We start from the raw sequence: 22,280 nt of genomic DNA on the forward strand, positions 1-22,280 counted from the left end.
GCTGCCACGTGCCACGGTGCAAACAAGGAAAAAAAAAAGTAGACTCCTACCAGTCAGAGAACAGACTACAGCCTGATTGCTTGTTGTTCGTTTTTAAGTGTATTTGATGGAAAGTTTAATGGACTTGGGTGTTAGGTTGCATACCGGGCTGGAGGCTGTGACTGTAAAAATAAGCATGAGGGCTGGTGAAGCTGGAGCTGGGTCAATTTTTCTCCTCAAGACCATCAGATTCAGCACTAATCTCATGCTTTGGGGGAAGGGTTTCTTGGGTAATGAATGTGTTAATTGGGATAGGGAATCTTAGAGTTTAGTCATGTCTGGAAATGCCTGGGGTATGTCTGACCAAGAAAAATCTCATTAAAAAGCTGCAATAGTCTATGATGTTATTATTGCAGCTCTTAAACCTTTTATTGATAAAATCACTTTCTGTTCTGTAAGTATCAGTAACAAAGGGAGAGTTTCTTTAACTTAGAGTAAAATGTGATTCATGAGCAATGCAGTTAGCACATAGAATGTTGATTATTTGGAGGTCACAGGGAGCAGATTGTGTGGTTAAAATGTGTGACCAAGAGACCGCGTGTTAACTTCCAAATACCTTCATAAAATCCAGCTTTTGTACCAAGGATGGATTTCTGACTTGTTCTGCTACACCTCCTCCCCGAACTTATTAGCTTTATTTGCCTTAATTTGACTGAAACGTGCTCAGCCCATCCAGCCCAGCAGTTATTTTTCTTTTACGCTTTAGAACACTGACAAACGTGAAAGGGGGTTGGCATCTGTCTGTGTGTGAATTCCCAGTGATAGTGGAAAACCGGGATAAATTGGGGCGCATATATTGCTCAGCAACTGATTTTCCCACTAGATGGGTTGTGTTGGAGGAGCAGTCTGGAGGGACTGGTGCTGCGTGGGCATATGGGCAGCCTTTAGGGCCAGATGTCGCTCTGTTCTGCTGCCCTGCACATTTTTCCCTGCAGTTATGTTGTTTCTTGAAGCCTTCCCAGAGAAGCAGAGGTCACCGTTTTGTTCATGACAACAAAATGTTTGCTTTTTTGTTCTTGTAGCAAAACAGAATCTTTCTCTGATGTCAGTGTTTAATTTGTATTTTCTGCACGTGGAGTTTGTGGGCTGCTTTGGGCAAGAACAGTCTTATGGTACTGAACACATGTTGTTTTATTACTGAGCTATTAAATATTTGGCATTCCAGTGTAATAACTCAGTGCTAGCTGCTTGAGGTAGCATCCTTGTGGCTGCTGGCGGTTGGCGGGCCTTGCAGTGTGCTCGTGTCGCAGGCTGGGGGGCTTCCTGGGAATCTCTGTTGCTTGGGGCTTTTGGGGCTAGCCTTTTGTTTCTAATTTGACTTCACTCAACTGTGTGTGCTATGAATTGTTCTTTTTAGTCACCTTACGTGGTTCAGGAGTGTGCCGAATCGCAGTCAAGCACAGTGGCCTTGTTCCTGCTGCACCCATGTCTGATCTTCCAGTTATTATGTTGGGAGGAAGAGGGTGGAAGACAGAAAGACATGAATGAGACCAACTGTCTCAATATGAATTGGCCTTGCATGATCACACCCCTCCATAAAACTTTATTGGTGGTGTGTGAATAAAAGAGTTCTGTGCTATTGGGATATATAAATGGAACTCGCTGGGAAATTTTTAGTTGTAATATGGTCATAGTGCTGATTGAAGTTCAGTTTTATTCTCAATGTCATCGCTTTCTGAATTAGGCCAGCATAATTGCATTGGCCTTGACAGGCTGTTTTTGAAGCAGGTTGGGGCATTTGGTAGGATTTTCATGCAGGTTTGGAAACGGTGTCTGGGGAAGGGGAAGGGCCACTGCAGAGTCTAGGGCCAGGGCTAGGGGGTGAAATGCTGAGAAAAGGCAGGGTATGAGAGCAGATGTCTGGTGTGGGCCTCCCACAGAGCAACTTCTACAGCATTGGCTCTGCCCCAAAACCTCACGTGTGCCTTCACAGAAGCAATGATGACATCTTGGGCATTTACTAGTGGTTTTGGTGCACGTTGTCTGACACAAAGACACAAAAGATTAATGAAAGATTGGCACAGAGCAGAGAGAGCTACAAAAACATCCAAGTGCTGTAAAGCAACGGTCCTTGCGTAGCCCAGCCCAGGCTGCAGGGCTCCTTTCCCAATTTTATCCATACAGATACGTTTTATCTATACAGAAATAATGGAATATTTTGGAATGGGTCCCCTCTTTAATTAAAGTTTTCTGCTATTGTTTCTTGTTTGCATTGAGACTTCTTGGCACAGACACTAGCCAATTCCCAATTGCAGTTGCTTATGAAAACAAGCCTTTATCTTTTCTAAAGTTAGCAAACACTGACGTTGCAGGGTATTTAAATACTGTCCTTAAAATTGTTCATGTCCGCCTTGGGTTGACTTCCTCATCACCTACTGTGCAGGTTTCACTTATCATCGCATCCTCTGCAGGAGTCCTCTGAGAAGAGTCAGCATCCAGAGTCAGAGAGGTGGGGGGATTAATCATCTTCATTGGTAATAGCATTGAGCTCTGTCAGGATGATCACGAGGTTAGCAGCAATACTCAGTGAGCAGCAAAGTCTGTGCCCTCCAGAAACTTAGAAGAGAAACGTGATACCCTGTACACACACATCCTCTTTCAGTACTTGCTGCAGCATGTTGTGCTCTGCAAAATGCTCTGTTGTTACTTCAGGGTTCTAAAGTAGTTGCTGTACAATTCAGGGCTTGATCCTGGCTGCTGCAGGTTACTGCAGCCTGTTGGGGCTGTTTGCACAGCAGCTTGCAGGACACAGCCTGCACTGAAGAGGATCTTGCTGTCCTTTTTTGACATGTGGTCCATTGCTTCAGGGTAGAGACGGGCAGTTCTGCCTTTGTGTTACCTGCTTGAGCTCTGTTTCTTGGGTCATTACCACAGCCATCGATGTATGTGGTGCATGACAGGGATATATACTAATGGCATTACAATGTACAGTGTGTTTCTGGGCCTGAAATGCCATGCTCAGAAGGACGGTGGTCTTGAGGCAGAATGTTTAATCATCTTGGGATAAGTGGTGTTTGTTCAGAAATCCAGTATTGCATTCCTTCACTTACACATGCAGAATTAGAAATGACTAAGCTAGAGTGAGATAAACTCAGGAGTATTGAGAAGGGGAACTTTAGAGAGTTCTCTCTATATATAGAGATAGTAAGACCAAATATCTCAGTTTGGATTATAAAGTTCAGGTTACTACAGACTAGACTTTCAAAAAGTGAATTTTTAGCACTGGCTTCCCTTGCAGTTAGGTGTGTGGTAACATACTTCCTTATCAGCAGCATCTCACTAGTCACCACAGCTGCTTCAGGGCTCACCAGGAGCTTTGGGGAGATGCTCTATTTGCTGGGAAATGCCAGTTTGATGCCTCCAATTGCAGACATTCCTTTTTCTAACTGAGGATTAGTGCGCATGTCACATTAATAATAATAATATTAAAAAAATCAGTGCTGCCCCAGTGTTTCATTTTGGATTCCCTCCAACATAATCTGGTCATGCTTGTCTTTGATCTTACTTTAACATTTCTCTTTTCAATCGCTTGTCTCGGTGATCTGAAGCTGTTCAATATCTCTGGAACTTGGTGCACGTGGGCCTAATCACTGCTGGAGAAATGCACAGCATGTGTATCAGGGCCATTAAAACCGTGTGGCTGGAAGAGGCCCATCAGCAATCTTTATGAGAACAATCTTTATGAGAACTTTCTTGTTTTCTGTTTCTGTGCCAAACATTAAAAAATACGCAAATGAATGGAGTAGCCTTGCAGGGTCCTGTATCCATTGCACGTTTTACAGCAGGAGTTGTTTTTGCAGCACCATTTTTTCCTGGACTACTGCAGGCTACCACGTGCAAGAAACTGTTCTTTTTTTCCTGTTGTTTGAGCTGCCACATGTGATGTAAAGTATGCTTTCAGAAGGCTTGTAGTCAACAGGCATGGACACATGATGATTTTAAACTCTGCAGAAGATTGCTTTGTGTTGGGTGCCAAGGGTCCAGAGAAGGTTTGACAGGCACACCGGTGAGGCAGCCTCTGCAGCTTCTGTTCTGCAGCCCCAACTACTGCTGGCAGTGTTCCCTGCTTCTGCAGCTGCAGTCTCCTCTCTTCTGGACCCTTGGGATATTCCAGGATTAACTCCAACAGAGGAAAAATGGTTTTACTGATATACTGTAGCAGTAACATCTTGCCCTAGGCTCCTAGGTTTGCTTTCACTCCTCAAGGGAAAAAGGAGGCATCAAAGAATCTTGCAACTTGTGCTTCCAACATCTTAGAGGAGCTGTGTAGTGAACATTGCTTCCTTTTCCCATTGGATCCATAATGTCGTCCAGTTCAACCATCCAGTGAGTCCTTTTGATCCAGGTTCGGAATAAATAAATGCACCAAGGAAGCAGATTTTGCCTTTGTGAGTAATTGCAATAAAGGAGAGGCTTAGAGAAAGGAGTTTAATCAAGAGTCTCTCGTTAGTGAAAATTGAGGAGACAGCAGCTCTTGTCCAAACTCGAATAACAAGGCCACAACAAAGCCAAGAAAGAAATCAAATTTCCTGACTGCACTCTGTGCTGTCATCATGAGGCCATTCCTCTGGGGTTAGTTTTTTCCCTTGAACAGGGAGGATGAAGTCTCTCTCAGTCCCTGGGGTGCTGCTGTACCATCTCCCACTACCCCTCGTTGTTCTTCTTCCAGCCCTGGAATGTTACCGCGCTTGTTGCTTGCTTGAGGGTTTAAGCCTTTTAGTTTGTTTGTTTATTGTGGAGTTCTGGTGGGAAGGCAGATGTTATGTGGGAAAGCTGTTTTCTGGATCTGTTTATCCCAGTTAGGCGGAATCTCACAGACCACCACTAACAAGTAGTGATGTCAGTTTTGAGATATTGGCATTCTAAAGGAGGGTGTATCGATGTATCAGCCCTCATGAAAGGCCTTGCTGCACAGCTGATGATTTCTTGGCATGCTGTAGGTTGATGCTTAAAATGGACTTGTGTGTGGCTTTGTTTTCTATACAGTTCTTTGACCTTTTAAAATATTGGTATTTTAGGAAACGAGCTGTATTCATACATGTCTGACAATGGTTAGCTGACTTGAGTTCCCAAAATACATTGTCTGGGCAGTACTTAGCTATGATGAGATGCTTCTAAATAAATCTCATTTGAATGTCTGTATTCAAATTTAAAAATCAGGCTTTGCACTTTTGCCTGTCTTTCTTTGCTTTGGCATCTCAGTGTACTTCAAGAACGTGGCAATCAAACTTTATGCCTTTATGGCAGCAGAATAGCTGAAAAGGGCAGGTCTTTGAGTTCCAGACAATTCCTGTCTCAAAATATAATCTTTGAAATCTGTTCTGCACGTGTCTTCTGCTGGAACTTTCCAGCACTGAGTTCAAAATGATCTGAAATTGCACGTTTCTTAAGATTTGTGAGGAAATGAGTTAACCATGTTTATCATCATATCCATGTTTTATCAGGAAGGAGTTTTGATGGGATGTCCATGCACTTGCAAAGACCAGAAAGCCTCTTGTTCTTAGGTACTTGTTCTTTGTGCCAAGCATCTGAAGGCTGCAAATGGCCAGTGCTGTGTATGCTGAGAGCAGAGCAAACTAAAGCTAATTTTGGGGCTTACTTACAGTTCAGGGAAGGAGAGCAGGCAAAACCACCTTCCTTGTTAATGAAAACTAGAACAACTTACTGTTTGAAGGAAGTGTATGTGAGCACACATTGCAGTGTGTGTTTGCAAGAAGCAAAAATCTTAGTTATTTTGCAAAGGCACAGATCCACTTTGTGAGTGCGTCAGCAGTCTGTGTCAGAGTGCCTTTGGGGTGCCTCCCTCATAGGCAGATGTTTAGTTGTCCCTCTTGTGAGCTGCAGTCTGGCTGCCTGGATGCAAAGCAGCCTGGGCTCATTCCCCTCCCCTTGCTCTCCCTGGGCTCTTGGTGCAAGCATCTCTTTCAGTATTGGCTCTGCTTTAGCTCGGACGCGTGGGGGGAAGTGTTTTGCAGGAGATTCCTGGCCAGCTCCAAAGGAGAGGAGAAACTAAGTGCTGTTTGAGAACGGGTGAGCCTTGAGCCCAATTAGCGGAGCGTTATGCTTCATCACAGCAGGAGCAGCACGATGAGCTGTCGGCAGTGTTGCTTCTGTTTCAGCCTGTGGGCAGTAGACGCTGTGAGGCTCTGCAGCCTCGTGCTGCTTGCTCTGTCACTGCACTTCAGGTTGTTCATTGTCGGACAGGAGGTGCTGAGTGGGCTCACCGCTTGTATGCATATGCACGCTGTGGAAGGTGGGAAGTCCCACTCCCCTCGCTTTCTGCTTAGGGCCCGGTTTGTTTAGCGTTTAGCAGAAAATTGCTGTAGATGTGAAGGTCAGTCAGGGAGGGGTTGCAGCAGTCAGTGCTGTTGGTTCGTGGCTCCAGAGGCAGCTCGGTGCTCTGCTGCACCCGCTGCTGTCCTCAGGAACTTGGGCTCCTAGGGCTTCTGCTCCCATTTTGCAAATGCTTATAGTAGCACTTCCCCTCCAGGAAAAGTTGTGTGGATGAGTCCAAGTGGCAATCATGGAGTGCTCAGGTGTTGCAGGGAAGAAGCCATTTCCTATGTAAGAACCAGTGTTTTTCTTCAGCACTTCCTAGCAAGGGTGATCCTAATGGGAACCTGTGTCTTTTGTGTGCAGCTGTCACATCTCCAGTAAGACCAGCTTATTGCAAAACCCATGTTTTGCCTGGTGTTCTTATTCATTTCATGGCTATGGAAAGAGATACCAAATGCTTGGCTTTTACTTTGCGCTTGCTCGGTGCCTGCAGGCAAAATTGGGGGGTTGTGGCACTTTCTGCCATGTTGGTGCTAACCCACTGTCATCCCACTGAGTGCTGAATAGGACCTAGAGGAAAACCAGTGCATTACTCACACCACTTTCCACCAGCAGCAGCAAGTATGTTTAGCATCTGGAAACCAAAGCAATGCTTTGCATCTGCTGGGGCACTGTGGCAAGACTTCAGCTGGCTCCAGCCCTGCCTTCCAATCTCTCAATTGACAGAAATCTATGAGAGGCCATGAGCCTGCACGTGTCTTCTGTGCAGGAGTGATGCTAGCTCCCTGAGCATGGGAGGGAGTGTGGCCACACACAGCACTGCTTCTCTGCACTTCTGTACAGCAAAGGTTGTGCGCTGTTTGCCATGCAGATGGAGTGGGTCCTTCACGAGCATCTGTGTCCTTTCCCATTTTCCTCCCCAACTGAGGGAGTCAGAGAAATATTTGTATGGTTGGACTTGTTTTAGAAGCATTTGTGAGAGGCATTCCATTCTGTAGAATTGGCTACTGACATGTTCACTGAGACCTAGGAAGTGATTCAGCGTGCATACATATTTATTCATTGTTACGGCTGGGCTTTGTTTTTTTCTTTTTTTTGTAATTTTATGTTAGTATGTTTGTTTTTCCTTGCGTGTTAAATAGAAATATATGAAAAGCAAAAGTACTTTAAAAAGAAAACTCCATGATGTTTTAATTTTGTTTTTGCATTGCTTTCCTTCGACAGACGTACATTGGCAGCGTGGTGATATCGATAAACCCTTACCGACCTCTCCCCATTTATACTCCGGAGAAAGTTGAAGAATACAGGAACCGGAACTTCTATGAACTCAGCCCTCACATGTAAGTACAGTGACAGAGCTTTCGTTTCAGGCTGCCCATGAGCAGATGGTGCCAGCTGTCTTTCTCATCAAGGAGTCTGTGCCGATTAAAGCAGCCTCCTCACGATTAGTTTGTTTTAAAGAGAAGCCAAGAAGAGTTGCACTTTGTATTTCATGTACTTAGGCTCTGGTATGTGCATTCAGACTGTTTTCCTGTAACTGCTACTTGTAGTCTTCATTGCTGCATTGTAGTCTGGTTTCGAAGGAATCTTCTTGGTCGATGTAGGGAAACAAAAACGTGGACCCCTGTGCTGGGTGGAGATGAGCCAATTCTGAGGGGGCAGCCAGAGTGCCATCAGTATGTCACATGAATCTTAAAATTCATCGCATAAATACGGAGACGTAACATTGCAAAAAATGATTTGTGTATGATATAAATTCCAGGTCTAAATGTAGGAATGGAAGACTGGAAAGTAAGTATAATGTCATATTCTGACTTGGTTTCACCTCTGGTGCTCCTTCCTTAGGAGTGCGTGTTGCAAAAAAGTCAGAGGCCTTCCTTGTGTCACACACAGCTCCTTTCCATGCTGGGAGGTGGCCCCACTGACGTGGCATACCTGTCACCAGTTACACAGATAAAATGAGCTTCTGGCCTTCCTTGGTCCTCTTGGATCTGAACTCTCACCTTGTTTGGGTTTCCTTCGAGTTCTGTTTAGCAAGCACAATGGCTTGCTAAATTAACACAATTGCTTGATAAAAGAACTTTCTGCTCAGCTAACTGCTTGGTTGCATGTAATCAGCTGTCATATGGTGGAGGATTTTGAAAATAAAGCCTGTGAGTAACAGCTTGTCTGACGTTCTGAAAGTTGGTACTTTGTTACGTGTTGAATCGAGAGATTCATTCATCTCTGTTTCTCCACCTCTCCTGAGATGCGGTCTTCTGGATTAATAATGATCAAAATGATCATTCTCATACGTATTTTTCCAGTGCTCAATCTGATGAAATGTATATTCAACTAGAGAAATGTTTGGCTATGAGTGGTAAGATGGAAATGAGTTTCAAGGTGGTAGGGGCAAGTAACAGAAGATTAGAGTGAGAGACTCAGGGAAAAGAATCTGATCCGAGTAGAAAATTATTTCATAAATGTCACTGATTGCTAATGATGGTAATTGTCATTAATCCCCAGCTTGGAGCCTGCAGCTGGATTCAGGGCTGACAGATCCATGGGTAGCAGGCCACTGTTAAGTGTAGGGCCCAGGCACAGCGCATGGTGCACTTCCATAGAGACCTTACAGTTGTCCTCAAGGCTGTTTGTTTTTATTTTTATTCTTAGCAGCTCAGGAGCTTCAATGAAGAGTTGTTGTGTGGCAGATTGTAATCTGTGGTATTCCTTCTGATGTGGGGAAAATAACCCACATTGATTTGTTGAGATCTGCATACTTATTTCTCTTTGATGTGCAAATCTCTGTTGAGCTGTGGCCTCTTCAGAAGACTTGGCTGTGGGTAAGCTCACTGCACTGCTCTGAGGGCTTTGGGAAGATGCTTCTGGTTCCTATGATGTAATCACAGGCAAACCAAAACTCTTGCCTATTCATTAGGAATCTAATGGAATCTAATGCATCTGACTGAGAAAATGCATTTATAAGTGAAGTTATATTTAGTGCGTTTACTATTTTAGCATCTCCTTTGCACAAATTATCAATCTGATTTCTTACTAGTGCTAGCTAAAAAATGCAAATGATTTAATGCATAAAAATATCTTGCAGGGGTTTAGATTTGGTGCAGATCTTGTAGAAAGCAGTCTGCTGTGTGGCACCAAAACACTTAGACCACAGAACTGTTTGAGCTGGGAGGGACCCTTAAAGGCCAGCTAGTCTAACTCCCCTGCAGTTAACAGGGACACCTACAGCTCAGTCAGGGTGCTCAGAGCACCATCCAGCCTCACCTTGGATGTCTCCAGGGAGGATTCACCACCTCCCTGGTCAGCCTAGGCACTGGTTAGAAGAAAACGTGCTGTCACTGCATGGCTCTTATTCTCCAAGGCCTGCCATTTCAGAGAGAACCTCCAGGTCTGCATTTCATATGGAATTTCTGCTTTTCTGGAGCAGACCACTGAGGGCTGTTTCTGGAGCAAGGGCTCTGTAGGGGAGTTTCTGGGAAATGGGAATATTAAATCACATTTTGCTCATTCTCCAGTAGTTTCATATGGCCTTCTCTTTGTGCTTTGAGGCACACTCAAGCATCTGGATGTGATGGATTGGGATAGGGAGGGTGTGCGTGATCCTGCTGTTTCACTAAAATAGCTGGCTGGATGAGAAAGGAACAACTGAAGGCAAAGGAGGGAGCAGCATATAAGGACCTGGGGAAATCCATACCTAGGGATTTTTTTTTTCCCATACATGGTCACTAAAGAAACCCAAAACCATGGGAGTGGAAATCACATGTTTTCTTCACCTTAACATGAAAGATGAGGGGAGTGTTCGCCTTCTCATCTGCATTGTGTTTCCTCAGCAGCATCTACAAGAGCACCCTGTGCTTTCAGTAATGCTACTTAACTCTTAATTGCAGGTTTGGGGCACCTCTTTAATGCTCTTGGGAAGCTTGAATGAGGCTGCAGACACGTTTTCTTCACGGGCAGCCAAACACAAGTTCTGGGAGAAGGTGCTCCTGGTCAGATGATTTTGGATAATGGTATATCTGTTAAAATTCAGTCAAGGGCATTTTATTTCAGTATTTCATTCCTCTCTAAATTCATTGTTGCTGTTATGACACCGTGTAATGCTCTTGGAATGCTTGTTTTCCCAATCTGTGACTATTTGCATAGCTGCAATGGGAAGTTTACCAAGCTCTTTATTTCTGTATCTATTTATTTCCCCACTGTTTTGTTACTCTTTCTGGTTTTGTCTTTATCTACAAGACAGGATCAAGCTTGCCTCTGACTCAACAGGGCAGAGGGTGACATTTCAGTGCTCCAACTATTAGCTGCTTGATTTGTACAGTCCTTACGTTTCTGTTCTGCTCTTCCAGTTGATGTAATTACCTTTTTGGTTGATGTAATTGCTGTTCTGCTTACCTTGTGGGTAGCCTAGACATGAAAGAGAACAAAGCTGTCTACCTTGCTAATTTACACTGCCTTCCACCAGTGACAAAGGCAGCTGCTGGAATCTTCAAAGCGACGACAGTGGGAATTAAACACTTTATGATATCACTTGTAGCTGCTGTGCCATATCACTTTCCTACCAGGAACAGGTTTGCTTTGCAGGTTTGAAGAGGAGGTGTTGCTTGCGTTTCCCATCTTGGCTACCAGCAGGTCTCTGTCTCTTGTAGGAAGTAACACAAAACGTGGCTTTCTGCTCCCCTTTTTAGACTGAAGCTCCTCATCTTCTTGCTTTAGAATTGGAAATTATTTTAAACTGAGGGGCAAAATAGAATGTGGCGTCAGTGCAGCTAGCAACAAGTTGTAAGCTGCAAAGTTAAAAGGCATAAGCTCTTGCAGGCAGGTCCTGAAAATGGCTTGCTTTTACATGGGATGTTGGTATGGAGGCATCAGCCTGATGCCACTAAGCAAGTTTGAGAAGCTTTCCTATTTCAGTGGTCATCATGTTAATAATTCTTGCGACAAGTCATTCTCAGGCTGATATCTGAATTACACTGACAATAGACTAAATTTGCTGTTACCTATTCAAGTCAGGTCTGTTTTGAGCCCATGTAAGCAGCAAATATAGAAGTTCTCTCTTCTTTCCTTGTCTCCTTTTTTCTCATAACAAGCTCTCTATTCCCTATGGTTGTTCGCTTTGCAGTATCCCCTTTTTGCAGTCTGTTTGTTCTTATTCCTACTAATTCCTGAATTCTCTAGAAATTTGATTTTTGATTTGACTTGAACATGTGACTCAGCAGAGTTCCCATTTCTGAAGAAATTTATAAGCAGGGAAGGTGATCACTTCAAAGGTTAGTTGGCAATATTAACTGCTGGGTAGGGAGGAGGCATCCATGGCTAACATAAATCACAAATCACAATTTGGGAGGACTGCCTGTACCTCATTTTTAAACCCGTACTAGGAATGAGTTGAAAGAAGAAAAGGGAAGGAAAAAACCTGCATAAAGTATTGAAGTCTCCTTTTGGAAGGGGTCAGACTTATGACTCTTGATTTCTCTAGAGAGGCAGTGCTGGATATGGTGAATCTGTGGTCGTCAGTCCCTCAAGTGTATAGATGAAAAGGGGATGAAGCATCACACTTGCTTCATGAGTCAGAAGGGTTTCATGCCTGAGAAGGGCCTGTTGGACTGCAAGCTGCGGGCACACCTCCTGTGGGAGCACGATGCCCTGACACCTCTGCAGTCCAGAGAAAATGGAGGTTTGAGGAGGGCCATTGTGATGTGGCCATCTTGAAATACCCCTCTTGTCTTTTGCAGAGCGTTTTGGAACAGATTTTGTAAGCTTGAAGACTTAGAACACAAAGAAAGATTTCTCTTGCACACAGCAATACTTTCATCTTTTTCCTGAAATCTGAGCAGGGCAAGTTTAGTTGTTTGGACAGCATATTATACAGCCAGCTGACTAAGGTGTTGGTGCTCGGGAGGTAAAGGCAGTCTTATTGACATGAATAGTATCAGGTCACGTGAGATATTATAATGCTGCATAGCAACACAGAAATGGATATAGAGCAGTTGTAAGGAGGCTCAGAGAATGTATCCCACACCTGAGAAGTACAAACAGTCTGGAAAGCTTAAAGGTGAATGAACGTATGGATGAATGTTGTGCTTTATTTTAATTTCTATTATGGCCAAGGGCAGAATTAAGACTGGATTACACAGTTCAGTGTGATCCCTTTTCAGCCATCCTCTTTGTCTGAATGGTTTTTGCTAGCATCTCAGGGGCCCTCACCTTGCTCCCAAAGCCATGTGCATCCCTTGGCTTCCTGCAGGGCTCCATGCTTGTGACTGTCTCAAGAGCAGTGCCCTCGTGGCCAGTATGCTCCTGGTGAAGCCTGCAAAAAACACAAGAAATGGGTACCTGGAAAGCAATAAGTATGTAAGGGATGCTCTTAACTGCAGATGTGTTCCAGGTGCTTCTGTAACTCCATCATTGCTGCTGTGGTAAACAAAGGAAAATAATGTGGGGGATCCTTCATGAACGAACTAACTGCTGGCTCAGAGCCTCAGCAAAATAACTTTGTTTTTAGTGCTGTTTTCAAATATTTACCCATGCCTCTGTACACAGCGTACTTTCAGATTTCACCTCAGTCATGTTGGGGATTAAGAGTCAAATGGTTTTAGTTATCTGTGACAATCTCTCATCTACATAAAAACCTTTTGTGTGCTCCTTAACAGAACCAAATTTTTCCCATTAGGAAACTGACTGATGGAGCGGTAGGACTTGGAAATGAAAGCGCTTTTAAACACTTTATGTGCCTGTCAAAGTAGCTATGTTCTAAATGAGGTTCTTGTAGCTTCACTTTCAGTAAAAACATTGGGACTTTTTGTGCATCAGAAAGAATGAGAAGTTCTTCAAAGGAGATGCTGTTGCCTTTCATTTTTGAAATCCAGACTTACAGGTGAAGGCAGGTAGAGACCCTATTAGGGATGAGTGGGATTCCAGTTTATGCACAGTCTGTACATGGATCTAAATTTACATTTTGCTTTTCCTAGACTGGCAGCATGGTGCTCTCAACAACTGGGATTTCAAAGTGCAATTAACAACAGCTGTCGTTATTTCATTGGAAATGTCTCGTTGTGCTTAATGGTGCTTTTTTTTTTTTTTTTTTTTTTTAGCAATTTATAATACATCAGTAAATGCCCATCTGCTATGCTGGGAGCCCTTGTCATCATTTTAAATGCAGCATAAATAAGGCTAACGTTAAAAGCCTTGAAACTTGAGCAAGATTTGAGCTCCCCTATTGCTTTCAGAGGCTCTTTTTCTATTCCTTCTCCTTCTGCCTCTGACTATATCCAAAAGGCTCTGATTTCTGCAACTCAGAGTACATCATGGTTAATGCAGTTTGGATTACTAAAGATAAACTTTTTCATGTTACAACTTAAGAAGTACGCAGTCTTAATATTTACTGTCTAGCACACTGCATAATCTTTTCCTTATGTTTTGGATAGATTGGAGAACTGTGACTAGGGTTTACAAATAGAGCTCTGAACTACAAAGGCAGTTTAATTGTGGTCCTTTCTGTAACTTGGTTCAAGTCCGTATTTTTCTTGTATTTTTTCTTCTCTCTACTCATATGGTTTTTTTTTTCCAGTTGGTAAACCTTCTGTGGGGCTCAGAGTGGAGCTGACCAGAGTGGTTCTCAGTGATGATGCTCTGGAGCTCACCAGTGCTCAGGACCTGAGGTGTGCTTCAGTCCCTGCCCTGCCCAGGGGTTCATGAGTGGTACTTTCTTCAGGAAAGGACCCTTATTTAACCATGATCTTTAAAATCCACAGTCTTTTACAGCCATGCTTTAAAAATGAGTAAGAGTTATTTCTCAGTGTTTTATTTTGATGGAATATGCATCGTGCTCTCAGCCATTTAAGTCAAGGTGAGTTATGATTTTATTTGAGGAATTCACTTTTAGCACACTATTTGCATGCTGCAACAGTGCACTCAAAACATGTCCTTTTCTGCAGAAAAAGAGTTGTCTTGTGTAAAATGTGATCACAACTGGCACAAACAGAATATTTGAGCTTTACCATAAGGCTTCCCTGATTTCCAGACACGTTCTGTGTTTGGTATAGAAATTAATTCCATTTTTGCAAGCCCAACCTCGGGATTGCAAAACTTCAGAAGGTCCACCAAGAAGAAATAAACTACAGGAAAAACACTACTACATTTAAAGGTATTTTTAAATCTAAGAACAGAAAACACTCTGTATTGCCCTTCAAATGTATAAGAGCCCAGCAACATTGTTATTGTTTTGTAAATGCAGATGCCCTTTTCTCCCCAATAAACTTAAAATCCTTGCAAGCATGTTGCAGCAAATGGATTTGCTGTAGGTCTGCTGAAGGGCTAGCGTCATCCTCCCTGTAATGGTGCAGGATCTGGCTCTCTGCCTGGGTAATGCAGCCTGGTACTGGGGTGGGAGATGCTCTGGGTCAGGACCTCATCTGGTCAGGGCCTTTCAACTGGGAGTTACCCATTTTTCTGGATCCGTGGGAAAGTGATGGCTACAAGCATCCAGCTAGCTGATGTCATTTCTAGGAATGGGACTGTTCAAGGGGGAAGCCAAGCCCAGCTGCTCTGCTGAAAAGCTCACGGTGTGGAGATATTTGCCTTTTTTCTTTCTTTGGTTTAAAAAAATATTCCATTTTGCTGACAGCAGGGACCTACTCCAAATAATAATTCATTGTTTTGATTTCCTTCTGTATGCAAACCATGCCTCACATTGTACCTCCTGTGTATTGGTGACTGCAAGCATTGGTGTATGTTCAATTGGTATGCTGCTCTATGGGGCTTTCCCCAGGACCCTGGACTGCCCTGCTGATTTGTTTATCAGCAGCAATGCAGTGATTTGCCATTGGATTTCCATGTTACTTTGAAGAACCACCGCTGTGGCAATTTGCTAGCTCATAGGACCAAGCTGTTGAATGGGATGTGGATGTGCTTAATGGGGTTGTTACTTTGATGAAATTTAGAGAGATTATTCATTGTACAGTCTGGATTAGAAAGAGGCACAGTTATCTTTGTCTTCAGAGTCCCATTGTCCAGTGGTTGAAGGGAAGTAATGTCACAGCTGGCTTATAGGCTCCTTGTGTTTGCTTCTTTTTCATCACAGTACCGTGCAACCCCAAAGGGACACCTTAGATGTTGTCAAAGTAGGCAGGCAATCATACGTTGTGTTTATGTCTTCTGTGTACAGGGCAGGGGAAGGACCATTGCTTGTTTTCCAAAAAAAGGCATTTTTTTGGACTGTCACTCAGTACAAAGGAGGTGATCAAAACCAAGAAGGAAGTGTCCTGCTGGCTTGCAGGGGAAATGTGCCCTGTCCCCTGGGAGGGGAAGGGACTGGGCCACTCAGCACTGTGTTTGAAGTGTGCCTGAAAGCTGCTGCATCCTGAGGAAGAGGGGATTTCCAGGGAGCATTTGAGGGTGTTACATTACCAGTTCATTGGAACAGAAAATAAATGTCTCTGGTTTAGCATTAGGCTGTGTTTTAAAGTGTTTTATTCTTGAAAATTGAGTGGTTTTTATCTGTCCCTCTCTCCTGTCCCTTCCACAGATTCTGGCTGCTCCTTACAAATAGCCAGGCTGATTTACTCAGCTCTGGGCTTTGTTCTGTGTCTCAGAACGTCACAGCTGCCAGAATGAATAGCCAAGTGGGGAAGGAAATGCAGGAGCTATGCTTCCCTGTGTATATTAGCCACAAAGTATTGTTGATAAAACAAATTTCTGTCCTCACCGGGAAAGCAAAATAGGCTTAAAGATGCAGAAGCATTCTGAAGAGGAGAAAAGCCTTTCCATCTGTCTTGGTGCACCCCTTTATCCTGGTGCTTAAGCTCATTTTATTTTTCCCCTGGCTCAAAGAGCAGCTGCTTGCCTGTGCAGGGCTGTCCCAGGCGCTGCTCCCTCAGCTGCTGCTCCATTCAGGCCCATGGCAGGCTGACAGCCCCCTCTCCCCATGTGTGTCAAAGGAGCTGACAGGGGGCATCTTGTAATTATGGAAAATGGGGCCATGCTTGTTATCCATGGGGCAATTAGATTAAACAGTTCTGTGCTATGAGCTAACGATGCAAATAAGCCCTTATAGTTGTTTTTCCCCAATGGTGATTTTTCCACCGAGGTTTGGTGGGGCTGAGGGGAAACCTGCGATGAACACTGATGATTGACAGCATAAAGCCTGAAAGCTCACTATAAAATGTGCTTCCACTTCTCCTGTCCCAGGTTATTGCTTTCTTTTTATATGCATATATCAGAACCAGTCGATGTTTTTGCTTCACGTGTGAGTCTTACTGTGGGCTCACCCTGCTGTTATGTTAGAGTAGAGAGGTGCAGCTGAGGGCTGCCCTAGCCTCCTGGAAATCCCTCTTTGCTGATTCCCTCCATGTCCACGTTTATGGTTTGGACTAGTGTGATCCACTGCAGACCCATCAGGCCATCTGCAGTGGTGTGGCCAAAGGAACGGGTGCTGTAAAAAGGCAGAGTGTGGCTGATGTAGGTGTGGGTGCCATTTTCACTTCAAACTGCTACTATACTTAAATCTCAGCTAAAAGAGAACTCCAGTAAATAGTTCTGTGTTTATTGTGGTAAGACAATGTTGTCATCTCTCGTAACAACCTAAAAATCAAAGGAGAGTTTATTATAAGGTATGGCGAATGACACTGCTGACACACTCACCATTTAATTCAAAACACATGGGTTATAACTGCTTTTTAAATTATGAACTATTTTAAAACTTTTCTTTGGGCTCTGTAATTGTGAGGTGGGTCAGAGCACAGAATGTGGCCTAAAGCTGCAGCTGCAGACGTTGGCTTCCAGAGCTGTGCCTCTTCATGTTGCTGAAAGGTAGAGAGGTTCTTTGTGGTCTCCAGATGGTTCAAATACATTAAGCTAAAATGGCTGTAAATGAGATAATTTAATATGTATGTAATAAATAAGGAGTAGTGTGACATTACATTTTTGGAACAAGTGGAGTTTAAACAACAACTTGAGGCTTTTTTTTCGTGCAGAGGCAGAAGAAGATAATAAATACGACGGACTGTGAAGTAGTGCTGTGCCACTAAAGTTGACATGACAAACGAGTTGTTCTCCCTTTTTCTTTGAAATAAAGTTCTTTTTTTTTTTTGGGCTCTGAGGTAAATGTGCCTAATGCTGTTTATGCAACGCCAGCAAGACAAAGAAGCCTTAAATGCTGGTATTTATATACTCCTGACTTCTGCCTCCTCAAATTGAATTGTTGGAGCAGTGGTTGAAACGTCAGAGGTAAATTTTTGGAAACTTCTAATAAGCACCTCCACAAAACTTCTTTTAAAATGAGCTGACTTCTTTCTTACTCGTGTATGGAGTGGAGAATACTTGATACACTTGTGAAACTTTTGCTTTGTTGGGTTGTGTGGAAGAGTGGAGTAAAAGGAAATGCATGCCCAGCATCTCTGGCTGGGTTGGGTCAGGCCAGGGGTCCTGCTCACTCTCTAACTTCACATCTCTCTTTGTAGTGCTAACTTTTCTGCTGCTTTGCTGAGGGAGGAAAAAGGGCACAGTTTGGTGTTCTTGACCGTGCAGTGCAGGCAGAATTAATAAATATATCAAGCACTGAAATATATTTTTATGGTGGCTGCTGGGAAACTAGAAATTTGGTGGATTAGAAATGATGAATGGTTTCTAAGCCGATTAACTCATAACTCTGTGTATCAACAGAGAGAATAGTTTTCTCTGTGCTTGATGCTGAATTCATTTTCCAGCCAGGAAAGCTGTTCCAGCAGTGAAATAGTAGTTGATGACTGGGGTTGTCTGAAGGACAGCAGGCACAGAGCAAGCTGCCCAGCCTGCAGGTCTGAGAGCACCACAGAGCCTCACCTTCCTGCTGAAAGCCAGCTTCCAGTCAAACCCATGGCTCCATGGCACTGCCATTTATGGCCTCTCACATGGCCCATGAATGCTCAGTGTAATTATATTTCATTCCTTTATATATCCCACTGCTTTATTTTTCCTTGCAAAAAGAATAGCAGTTAAAGTTACATAAATGCATGCTGGGATGAGCCTGTCTGAGCACCCTCATTGTGCTCTTCGGTTCACAAGTATATCTGCAGCAGTGTTCAGCAAATATTATTCATTTCCTAAATATATTCTGTGAGAGAGTCTGGTAAAGTGTTATTGCTACTGTAGCTTGGATTTGGGTCAGTAAAGCAGATGCCAGAAATTGTGTCATGGTCTCTCAGCAGCAAAAGTGTCTGTATTTTTTTTTTCCTCTAGTTCTCCAGCGTGTTGGCCATGGCACAGGCTGACTTTGTTGTAATGCTAAAAACATTACAGCCTGCTACTTTCTCGTAAACACATTTTCACCTCTGGTTGAACTACCTCATTGAAATGCTTCAATCACCATAGCGGTAGTAAGCTTTGAGAGATCAGTTTTAATTCTGGTTCAGTGGTAAGTGTATCAAAAGGAGTAGTGACCTCTCTTTGTTTCTGGTAAATGCGTAGCCCAGCTGTGCAGAGAGAATTGCAGTTGAGAGTCTGAGACAATGTAAGCTGTAGGGAAAGCACTGAAGGAGCCCTGGTGCAGAAAAGAGGACAGGAGGAAGACAAAGAGTGGGGAATCAATGGCTTGAGCATCACTGGCAGGAGCTAGGGAGGAAGGGCAGGGATGATGAGCTCGCAGGGAAGGAGGCAGAAGGTGTTGGTGACCTGTTTTCCAACCCTCTTGGAACACAGCTCACTTGGTGTGCTCGTCTCTTGCTGGATGGCTGAGCTGAGAACGTGGTGCAACTTTAAAAAGAAAAGTGAAATGAGTCTAATAGTGATGAAGGATGAGGGAGTGCAGAATGTTTCACGTGCTCGTGGTAAATAACCGGGGAAATATGACATTCTCATAAAGCCATTCAGGAGGAGAAGCCAGAAGGAAGAACTGCCTGAACTCAAGAGGCAACACTGACTACAGAAAAATAAATAGATATGAACTGTTTGGAGCATGCTTGTGTTTAATGTTTGAAGCTTTTGAGCTTTAGCAGTAGGAGCCTCTAGGAGAAGCTGGGCATGGATCGCTTTGCCCATGCTAACCATAGCTAGTTTCACGTCCAAGTGCTTGCTTTTTTCAGAAAGCTGTGGTTTCCTGTGAAGAGGGCATGGCTGCATTATGCAAAACTAAGGCTTGGTATCTTTGCAGTTGTCAGCAGAATGCAAAGCTCCTGAGATGCTATAGAATAAGTTCCTAAAAGGTGCATCAAATCTGTAACCGTTGTGTTTCATGTTGTCCAGTGAGTTACCTGCTATCTTTCAACTGTGGTTGGTTTGCTGTAAATAATAAGCTGTATCCAAGTTAAATTTTTACCAACACTCACCGTTTTATGAGGAGCAGCAATCAAACAAAGCTCTTAGTCTGATGAATGGATGTTTATTTCATGTAAAACTGCGCCATGTTTTGCTAGCAGATTTCTTTCTTGAGTTTGCTTAGTGCTGCAAGCGTGCCCTTTTGTTTGGATTTTGCTTCTATGTCTTTTTGTAGATACTGCTTAAGTTTTTGCAGCGAGTTCTAGTGCTGCGTCCAGAATGCCTTGTTCCATGGGCTGGAAAATGCAGTTGAACTAAAGTCAATGCTACTCTTTCTCTGGCTTAAAATGACAACTGATGAAAAACCAAATATAAAAAATGCACTTGCATTTCACCAAAGTACATGGTGCTGCATGGCAGTGAAGCACATTTGGATCCAAATTGCAGCCCAGGAGTTTTGGAGTTATGATGTTCTGTGTTCCATAGAAAGATATTTTTGGCGTAGGAAAGCTGCTAATTCTCATGATATTCTTTAATTAATTTCACAGTTTGACTTCACCCTCAGCATGCTAACAGCACACTTACTGGAAAATACTTCTGCATGTTCTCACAGAAGTCCAATGATAGCCCCAAATGCTTAAAATGCTCAGTACTTTCTAAGGTTCAGAAATGTGTCTTCATGCTTGTCAGATAAGAAATCGAAGCTTATGGTACTGTTAGTGTTCAGGATTCTCCTGTCTCCTTTCTCTAAATGTCTTCAGATTGGACATGACCCATTGCATTAGCTATTTGCTCACTGAAGAGTGCTACCTAAATTTCCCTCAAATTTTGTCAGAGCTTTCTGTCCACAGAAAAACCCGTAGGACAGATTGTGCTTGCTCACTCTCGGAGAAAAGCCTGAAAAAACCAATGAGCTGAAGTATCCTTTTTGCTTCTGTGGGTCTTTCACTCTGGAAATTGAAAGTCTTAGCACTTATGCAACTCTGTACTTGGATATATATATATATTTTTTTTGCATGGATGTGAAGGACAAATCATACTTCTTGTTGCTGTTTTATCCAACTTTTAATTGGCTCTTTTCTCCCGCAGCTTTGCTCTGTCAGACGAAGCATATCGATCTTTAAGGGACCAGGATAAGGACCAGTGCATTCTTATTACAGGAGAGAGTGGAGCTGGAAAAACAGGTAATGAACAGCTTTGACGTCATTGGAAAGCGCTTTCACAGTTATTCCAAGTTGCAGAGTGATGCTGAAGCTGTTAGACCTGAGAGATACTGGTTTGTGTTTGTGTCAGGCCACTGTGGAAAATGAATGTAGTCATGCATGTCGCTGTAGGGGTGATCTTCCCTAAACTCATGTTTCTCCATGCTGTCACCGTGATGCAGTCCTGACACGTGTTAATGAGGTATTGCTATTGCTGTGCAAAGTCACGCTGTGGTAATGCTGGTTTGCCATAGAGTATTGCAAGGGCTGAAAATCTTTGGGGTCTCCCCTGAAAAACATTGAAGGCAGAGATAAGTGAATGCTCTTCTACACTGGAAGGCAGACCTTCGATCATTTTTGCATGTCTTTTAGTAAATATATGCATTTATGGTGGAATACATCGTTTGCCAAGGAAGATTAATACTAATAGGTGATTACTTTGGAAATCTCATCAGTCTTTTGCATGCTGTGCAACAACATGAAGCGTAGGCTTCATTTTGGAATGTTGAGATAAATGCCTTTGGCTTCTATTTTGTTTGTGACTGATGTCTTGTTTTTCTTTGTCTGATTAGTGGCAGCCAGTTAAAATGTCTTGAAATCTTGTAATTTAATCCTTTTCTTCCAATTCAATGGCATGAAAGCATTTGTGTGTTTACTAAGAGTATATATTAAAAAAGTAAGTTCTTGTTGATGTGATTATTATGAATTCTAGGATTTCACACATCAGAGAGGAGTTCTCTACCAAAAATGTTTGATTTTTTTATTTCCTCAGGAACAGTGAGTTCTCATACAGATGTAGGGCACTTTTATCAATGCATTTATTCAATTGAAGGGTGAAGCAGTGGTTGAGTTTCTGAACTTCTCTATTTGTAAGGAGGATTCTGGTAGGTTCAGATTTGTCTATGGATTCTGACTGTGTTCTGTAATTTTCATAGCCATATGGGACATGATAGGAATTATTCCTTCTTTATGAAGGCAAGTACTGAATAGCATAAGAGCATGGTTTGAAATTCAAGTCAGTAACGGACTCAGAATTTGTGATATTCTTTCTTTAATATTTGATGTAATTGTGGATGCTGAAGCGGGGCTAATAGCTGAGGACCGAGGTTTTCTTTGCGAAGAAAAAGGAGGATGGTGGAGCAAATTCCAAAAGGTGAAGAAGCAAATTTTGTAGTACAGATGTGATAGAACTCTTTTAGAAAATATATTTTTGGTAGCCTGAACATTTGGCATGTTTGGGCTGGGAGAATTGAAACTGAACGGTCATCACTTGTTTTCTTTAGTTTATTCAGGGTTTAATCTTGGTTCACTGTGTGTTTAATATTGGTAATTGATAGTAAGAGTAACACTGTGCAAGAAGAAAAACGTGGTGCACTACCAGAATGAGTAGCATCTTTAAGTGCTGTTAGATGTTAAAATGATGATTCACTTCCTCATGTCTTCATTCAATGAAGCAGAGTTCCTAATAAAGCAAGTGAAATTTATTCTGTCTTTCAGTGATGTTCAAAGCCTATCTTGAGGCCATTGTATGTATTC

General features: G+C 42.9%; 1 protein-coding gene across 5 annotated transcripts in view; it reads left to right on the top strand.

The window, feature by feature from the left end:
• MYO1B (myosin IB) overlaps positions 1 to 22,280 on the top strand; it is a 90,035-nt gene that overhangs the window by 16,937 nt on the left and 50,818 nt on the right. For all 5 annotated transcript variants that reach the window (XM_065751116.1, XM_065751119.1, XM_065751120.1 and 2 more), the window contains exons 3-4: positions 7,540 to 7,655; positions 20,632 to 20,726. In XM_065751116.1, coding sequence (XP_065607188.1) covers positions 7,540 to 7,655; positions 20,632 to 20,726 — 211 coding nt within the window. The remainder of the gene's footprint in view (positions 1 to 7,539; positions 7,656 to 20,631; positions 20,727 to 22,280) is intronic.

This window comes from Cyrtonyx montezumae, unplaced genomic scaffold (genome assembly GCF_038088225.1).
Source record: "Cyrtonyx montezumae isolate F1298 unplaced genomic scaffold, pur_monq_1.0 scaffold_7, whole genome shotgun sequence".
In the NCBI taxonomy this organism is placed as follows: domain Eukaryota; kingdom Metazoa; phylum Chordata; class Aves; order Galliformes; family Odontophoridae; genus Cyrtonyx; species Cyrtonyx montezumae.